Source organism: Fonsecaea nubica, assembly GCF_001646965.1.
Source record: "Fonsecaea nubica strain CBS 269.64 chromosome Unknown Scaff210, whole genome shotgun sequence".
In the NCBI taxonomy this organism is placed as follows: domain Eukaryota; kingdom Fungi; phylum Ascomycota; class Eurotiomycetes; order Chaetothyriales; family Herpotrichiellaceae; genus Fonsecaea; species Fonsecaea nubica.
Genome location: NW_019173883.1, coordinates 1 through 7,850, shown reverse-complemented (window position 1 = coordinate 7,850; position 7,850 = coordinate 1). Strand labels below are relative to the sequence as shown.

General features: G+C 53.9%; 3 protein-coding genes across 3 annotated transcripts; all 3 read right to left on the bottom strand.

Moving 5' to 3' along the window:
• Positions 1 to 237: 237 nt before the first annotated feature.
• AYO20_11778 (hypothetical protein) lies at positions 238 to 1,997 on the bottom strand (the record flags this gene model as incomplete). The annotated part of the gene is made up of 4 exons (XM_022649985.1): positions 238 to 1,352; positions 1,407 to 1,499; positions 1,555 to 1,761; positions 1,811 to 1,997. The coding sequence occupies 4 exons, from the start codon at positions 1,995 to 1,997 to the stop codon at positions 238 to 240; spliced, it is 1,602 nt and encodes a 533-aa protein (XP_022494042.1).
• A 1,502-nt stretch (positions 1,998 to 3,499) lies between these two features.
• Positions 3,500 to 5,523, bottom strand: AYO20_11777 (hypothetical protein; the record flags this gene model as incomplete). The annotated part of the gene is made up of 4 exons (XM_022649984.1): positions 3,500 to 4,813; positions 4,872 to 5,221; positions 5,275 to 5,293; positions 5,344 to 5,523. 4 exons carry the CDS (start codon positions 5,521 to 5,523, stop codon positions 3,500 to 3,502), a joined length of 1,863 nt encoding a protein of 620 aa, XP_022494041.1.
• A 764-nt stretch (positions 5,524 to 6,287) lies between these two features.
• Positions 6,288 to 7,253, bottom strand: AYO20_11776 (hypothetical protein; the record flags this gene model as incomplete). The annotated part of the gene is made up of 1 exon (XM_022649983.1): positions 6,288 to 7,253. The coding sequence occupies one exon, from the start codon at positions 7,251 to 7,253 to the stop codon at positions 6,288 to 6,290; it is 966 nt and encodes a 321-aa protein (XP_022494040.1).
• Positions 7,254 to 7,850: the final 597 nt, after the last annotated feature.

Below are 7,850 nucleotides of genomic sequence, written 5' to 3'. Positions count from 1 at the left end.
CTTATACCACGCCACATGCCTCGCACCACACACCACCATTACCTTGTCTGGCATGATCCTGACAAGCCCTGCACAAGACACAGTGACTCGCATTTACTTTGGCATCAATGCAGTGGATCTTTTTATTGTCATGCATACACATTACATATTATCATCATGTTCCCCATCCCGCATTTCCTGCGTCCACATCCCCACATCACTTGATTGCTGCTCATCGTGACGCTGACTCTGACCTACTCAGTAGCTCGTACTCTGCAGTGTCGTGAATGGGCCAACCGTTCCCAGGCTCGGGATCCGGCCCAACAAAAATTCTAGCATTCTGTATGCCGCAGATGGAGCGTATTGCGGGATCATGTGTCCAGACAACTCAACCGTCGCCAGTGTCAATCCTCGTTCGGTATGCCATTTGCCCATAAAACCCGATCCAGCAGTCGACCCCAGTTCAAAGTCGAATTCGGTGTAGTATGGGACATACATATCACCAAAACGTGAGGGAGGAGCCGAGAACCCCTGAGCACCATTCCACGTCATGTTCTGAATCGCAAGCAAAGTACCGTTGTACAGCAGGATCATGTCGAGAATACCGTGGCCAATGATGACCCTGTCCGCACTTTCAATAACCCCGGGCAGGACGCTCAGCGCCGACGGCAGCGAGTTATCCGTGTTGTTGACAAACACGTCCACATTGGTGCACTCCATCCACTCTTGATGAGGAGCGTTGATGGCCTTCTGCACGTCACTGCGGTTGAAGTAGATCGAGGCTCCTTGAGGGACGTAGTCGAACGACCCGGGGAAACCAAGCACGTCCCACAGCAGTGGACATGTCGTCGCCACTTGGTAGATGTCGAAACACGGGTTGATGGCCGACGCCGCGAAGAAGACCGCGTCAAAGGTATCGCACGAGTCATCGCTGAGATCGGCGTTCGGTGGTGTTGGCAAGGGTCCCTTGGGAGGGAACACCAGATTCTCCTCCATGAAGGCGGTGTACCCGCAAGCGTCCGACATGTTATGCAGTTGCTGGACAAAACTGGCATTGAGATCGAGGAGCGGTAGCCAATAGTCGACAAATGCTGTGACCGGAATATGTTCTTGCACCACGTCATAACTCAAGCTGGGGTCGTAGATCATGATCGAGCTGATGTTGTAGAATTCAGTGTCGTTCGCATTGAACATGGCGTCGGCAATATAAGGCACGTAGTACCCTGCGTAGGATTCGCCGGCGATGTAGACGGTGTAGCCCTGCATTGAGAAAAGCTCGACAAAGTTCTTGAAGAAGCCAAGGAACTGCGAAGCCACGTCTGCCTCCGACGTTGCTGTCGGGGTGCCCTGACTGAAGCCGGTGCCAACAGGTTCTATACCATATTAGCTCACTGCCCCAATGTCGATCGCCGTTGGTGAAAACTCACGCTCAACCCACACCACGTTCGTCAGATTTGTCCACGACCATTGGTTGCGCACTGGCTTGAATGTACCGTATTGCCAGAGGAACGGTCCGTTCTCTAGCGACATCTGTTAAGCGGAGCCCTTTTCCACCAGAATCCCAATTCCACTGACCTTGCAGGAAGCCTTCTAGGGAGCTGCACCCAGGACCGCCATTCAACCAAATCAGGATCTCATTGGTCGCATTCGGGTTCGACGAAGGGAAAAACCAAAAGTACAGCTCCGAAGCATTCTTTTCGCTGGAGATAGGCAAGAGGCCGGCATAGGATTCGCCCACGTCAAAATCCACATCAGGGATTCCGGTGCCATTGACCGCATATTCTGTGCCTGGTCAGCCATGATCCTACAATCGTATGAATTGGGGACGAACTTTTGGTGGCATTGTTCAAGAACTTGTGCGGTGCTGCTCGCTTCTCGAGTTCTGGCACAACAGGGTGCGCGTGAGGCGCTGGAGCTCGCTTGAGCTGTGGGAGCTTCTTGCCCACATGCTGGGCGCTTCTACGCGCGGAAGTGAGGGAAACGAGACCCAAAGCCAGAGCAATGATGGAGAACTTCATGTTGCCTGGCAGACGGAGAGTTTGAAAGGCGCACCAAAACCTGCACGACAGCACCGGGAGGGGGGACCAAGGCAAATAAAGGAAAATCCCAAATAGCCCTCAGAGCTTCCCCCTCCATCCAAAGCTGGGATGATTCCCGCCTCACAGTTGAGCCATGATGAAAGCTGTCCCCGGTGGTCCAGGGTCCCTATCTCCGCCTCGTGGTAGCATCCATGTCATCCGAGGCGATACAAAGTGGTGATTGAACGATAACAAGATCCTGCAGCTCCCCGAGGAACCGGTCTACGGTCAAAGCCGTAGCAAGGTTGTGCCTTCAGAGAGGCGTGTGGGAAGCGACATTGTAACGCTGATTGAGAAGCGCCCCTGCAGAAGCAGCAGTTAAAGGCTCAGTCTATGACGTGGAAGGGAAGAGAATCGCGGGATGGCGGCGAGAAGGTAGGAATAGGCTGGGCGGCTGGAGACGATCTTGGGGAAGGATTGGTCAATCGCCATTGATGATTCGTCCAGAGCCTGATCGTGTACCTGCTAACGAGCTGATAACGGTGTCCTTGCTACCAGCATGTAACCTACCGAGGAAGGTCTTGCTCCACCAGAGCTTTCGACAAGGGCTCAGTTGGCCAACAATGTTCCGCCGTTGATTTGGCCACGATCAACATTGAATCCATCAAACAAAGGTACCTCGTACACAGGGACTGGTTAGATTGACAAAGCGGACGCGACGAGATGAATCAATCCAACACACAAACTGAAGTAGCCAAAGGGATGGACGAGGTTCAATGGACAATTTGGTGGAGTGATGCGCAATGATTTGGACGGTGGCCAGTGAAGTTGCAAATCGGCAAAGGCCGAGCGCAGGCAGGCGACGACCTCCACTTTCTTAGTCCAACTAAGTCCCTGGCAAGGTAGTTAGTTGCCCCTAGTGGCAAATTCTTAGCTGGCCTTGGGCGGTGCTTATGACCACTTGACTACCTGGGCAGAGCTATTTAGAGGCCTGGGTTCAACCCCTCATCCACTTGCTTCCAGGCTTCGAGAAAAGCTTGTTCCCCCGGTGTCACCTTCCCATCTCCCTCCAGGCAGTAACTTCATATGGCAGGTCAGTGGCACGATACGAGGATCCCATCCAACGGCCTTCGAGTTGCTCAGATAGCAATTTCTCCGGAACTGCCGCTGCACTTTCATTCTACTTGTACGAGTACGCTCAAAACGACATCTTTCTACCTCTGATTATTCTCGTACGAGATGGGTGCTCGAGATGGGCAGCATTTATAAGTAAGCAAGGCTGGTGTTCTGAAAGGCATAGCAAGGCTCAAGCCCAAGTCCCCTCATTGGACCAGCTAGGCAAGATCGACCCTTGGTGGCTGCTCAAGGCTGGCGGTGCGGCTGGCTGAAAAGCACACCATGATCACCCCCAATGCAGGTACTCAGTACTCGTGGGTGAATGAATATCTGCGTAGATACGAGGTACACAGCCTTGCCTACCATGGTCCAATATCATCCCTCGTTTACCCTGGCAAGGCACATCCATCACCTCTCGGGTCACTTCCACCACTATACACCACCAGACCGGTGTCCTCGTCAACATGTCTCCGAATAATCTGTCCTCGACCGAATTTGGCTCGGTGGAATCCCTGAAGAACCACGACATCGTGCCCCATCTTCTTCAATGTCTTGACCACTGCCTCATCAATGCCTTCTTCTAGGTAGACGGTTCCTGCGTGTGTATCACCTTCCTTGGGCACGCTAGCTTCAATGCAGATTCGAGGGGCGTCCAGGGCTTGTTGCGGATTCATGCCAAAGACTTCCATATTGAGAAGCACTTGGAGGTGGCCTTGCGGCTGCATAAAGCCGCCCATCACGCCGTATACCGAGTGCAGTTCTCGTTCTTCCTCTTTTCCATGGGTGATCATCCCTGGAATGATTGTGTGGTAAGGCCTCTTTCCGCCCTGGTAGATATTTGGATGCTCTGGTGGGCCAAGATCAAAGTTCGACCCTCGATTTTGGAGGGTAAACCCGCAGCCCTGGGGGATGATGGAAGATCCAAACCCTTCGTAATTGGAGTTGATGAAGCTCATGCCATTGCCTTCCTTGTCCGCTACGGCGAAATACACGGTGTCGCTATGATTCTGGGCTGGGCTGGGTCCGGGCTGTCCATTGCTGTAAATACCAGCCTTGTCTTGGTTGAACAGCTTGGCCCGTTCGGCTAGGTATGGTCGCGAGATCATGTCTGCTGACTTTATCGGCATGAATTCTGGGTCCGTTACCCACCATCGAGCGTCAGCAAACGCTATTCGAAGTGCCTCAATCACGGCATGCAAGTGTGCAGCACTGTTGTGGTCCTCCTGCGCAAACGTGGGAATCTGCCTCGTCCGCTCGAGCTCTTCCAGGATGCCGAGCGCCATAAGAGCAACGATTCCCTGTCCGTTGGGCGGGTGCTCCCACAGTTCGACAAAATGGTCGTCGGGTGAACCATTCGTCACTCTTTGAGGTCCCATCTTCTTGACATTCTGAGCGTTGAATCTCAGCGAGATAGGTTCGGTCTCTTGGGGCCCTCGGTTCATGTGGTCCTCCAGGTCTGACAGTTCCATGTGTCCTCCTGAAGACTTCAAGACGTCGACAATGGCCTGAGCGATTCTCCCAGTATAAAACCCTTTCTTCCCTTCTGTAGCCAAGGCTCTGAACGTCTTTGCAAGGTTTGGATTCCTCATGATCTCGCCAGCCCGAGGAGCCCGAACGAAATCTTCCGAGTGCTTGTCTCTTTTGAGCATCTCGCGGTAGTTCGGGGACGCACGCCTAAGATCTTCTTCACCTTCGTGCCACTGCGCACCGTATCAGCGTTGAGCTTCAAAGGTATGATGGAGTTCAGACAATACTCACCCACATGGCCGACAGCTCGCTGACGGGAAAGCCATTTTCTCCCAGCTCGATTGCCGGAGTCAGGATCTGCTCCAAGCTCAATTTTCCGCTCCCGAACTTCTCAATTGCATCAACCCATCCTCCAGGCGCCCCAGGAACGGTGACGGACAGCGCACTGAGGACGGGAATCTTGCCATTCTGCGACGAGGACAAACCCAGCTCTTTCCTCACTTGTTCGAGGGTGGTATTTTTCGGGCTGCGCCCTGAGCCGTTGAGAGCATGAACCTTCTTTGTCTTTGCGTCGAAGAAAAGGCAGAACATGTCTCCTCCGATACCGGTCGAGGTGGGCTCCGTCATGTTGAGCGCAGCAGCTGGTGGACGGTTAGACGCAATTCGAGCAGGAGGAAGAAGATACTTGACATACCGACTGCGACGGCTGCATCCTGATGGCCTCGTTAGTTTGTACTGTACCTCTGTGGATGTGTCTACTTACAGCGGCATTCCCTCCCATCTTCAAAATTCTTTGCCCTGCCTCCGCCGCCAACGGCTGTGAGCATGCCACCATTCCCTGTGTGCTGTGGACCACGCTTCTTCTGCTCGGGAATCTCATAAACATAGCAGTATTACCAGGGAAGATGGCTTGCGCCTTCATGTCTTTGCTGGTTGAACCCATTGTGGTAAATTGGCTGGGGACGTAGGAGAGACAGAGCCTGCAGCGCGATGCTGTTAGTTGAACAAAAGAGCCGCGAATTGCACGGCGGACGGTCCTGCAGATCAGCAATTTGTAACGGATCAGGACGAGAATGAGGTACGATAAGGAAACCAAGTATACTTGACCTCCTGCTGCTTGGAGTCAATGTTTCTTCCAGGTCATTTGGAGGGGCCTTCGTTTTGCCGGAACAGTAGTAAATAAAATCGCATCATGCCGCCTGCCCCTCCCATGACGTGGAGAAACGCGAAAACGGCCTGTGGTCCTGTGTCCAAACATGAGGGGCGACCAAGACCGAAACAAGCAAACTTACTTGCCGTGCACCCTCTAAGCTTGGGCTCCTTTCGGCAGGTCGTTCTGGTGTCGCAGCCCATCAGGACTTCTCCGTCGACGGAGGCATCGGTCGCTCCCCGAAACGGCGACGACGACGGCGAAGTTGGCCGGCCGGGAATTCAGCGTCCATGGTTTCAAGAAAGAAAATTGCTCATTCATAGACTACCATCTCCGTACATTGGCTAATCCTAACACATTAGGCACTAGTTATACAAAGAACTGGCCGTGAGACCAATCCGCCGCCCGGCACATATGAGATCCCCCTAAAACGAGTGCTCCAGTCCCCACCATTTTCCTTGATCCCTGGTATCCTGCCATGTAGCGAGTACTGTCGACGATGTGTATTCCATTCACTCTCAGCTTCGAGGCCCCAAGCATGTCTCGGACGCCATATATCAGGCACCAACCCTCTCTCCTCGCCAGATCTCCCTGACAGTCGTGTGCTCCACAAGTGTATTGATTGCTTTGCCCAAGAACCCGAACCTTGGAGTTGTGCGAGGCTCAGGATGGTAATGGCGATCCCTCCTTGAGCTTGCGTGTCTCGATGACCTTGCCCGGTCCTCTGTAACATCGTCCTTGTCAACTCGCTCTCGATCCGAAGCATCTTCGCGAGACCTGTGGTGTCTGTGTTCGCGGTGCTCGTGATGACGACTTCTCGTTCTCTCTCGTGATCTGTCGCCTGAAAAGTCGGTGTCGTTCACCTTGATCATCAGCAGAGGTCTGGTATCGCTCTCGCCTGTGGCCATCCTCTTCAAAATGACAGGAATCGGCACCACCGGAGAACCACCACCAGAATGAGTTCCTGCGCTGCTGGGCCGCCTCGTTCTCCTAGGCTCACTGCTGCTTTCGGTGGCAGCATCTCGAGATGACTCTGGTGCTTTCTCCTTCTCCTTGCTCCTCCTCTTCATGGCGGCGTCTGTTCCTTCAGCCTCCGATCTTCGCCTTTCCTTTTCTTCGTGGCGTCTACGCTTTCTCTCTTCCTTGGCACCGTCTTCCTCGGCCTGGCGTCGACTTTGACCATCCGTTGTGACAGGTCGCTCACCTTCATGCCGAGCTCTCTTGGCTCTCCTCCTCTCTGCTCTTTCACGCTCCTCCTCAGGTGAACGGTCGTGTCGGCCATGCTCTTTGTCTTTGGCTTGTCTTTTGATCTCCCTCGCGAATGCGTTGTCGAATAGTCCTGCTTCGCCCCTGGATCTCTCAAGCTTCCCTCTATGGCCATGCAATTGATCTTTCGAACTGTGTCCGCGTTTCTCATGAGACTTCCTTCGTCTTTCCTTTGAACTCTTGGACGCTTCCGATGCCATAAGGCCACCCGCCGCACCAACGACTGCGCCAATAGCAGCTGCTTCAAGCGGGGACATCGATCCCTCCGCTCCTGGGATTTCTTTCTCTTCAGCAGCTGGTTCAACTTCTTCTTCATGTCCAGCCTCCTCCGCTGCGGGCTCCTCGTCAACTGTGGCATCGTTATCGGCTGTTTCTTCTGGTGCCTCAATTGATGCGCCGAGCTCTTCAGAGGCTGCTTCGGTCACTGGTTCCTCAGCAACTTCTTCGACAGGTGCATGTTCGGGAGCTTCATCAGACGCCGGCTCATCCCCGGCTTCATCTGTAGCTTCTTCAGGTGCAGGCTCTCCTGCCGTCTCTGCCGCGGTCGCCTCAACCACAGGGTCTTCGGGGGCTGCTTCATCAACTGGGTCATCAGCCTCTCCGGGAGCTGCCTCAGGAGCTTTAACAGTCTCCTCGGGTGCCTCAGCAACCTCTTCGGGAGCCTCTTCAGGTGCTTCAGCAGTGTCTTCAGGAGCCTCTTCAGAAGCCTTTTCTGTTGGAGCCTCTTCTGCATCCTCTCCAGCAACCTCTCCAGCAACCTCTCCAGCAACCTCTCCAGCAACCTCTCCAGCAACCTCTCCAGCAACCTCTCCAGCAACCTCTCCAGCAACCTCTCCAGCAACCTCTCCAGCAAC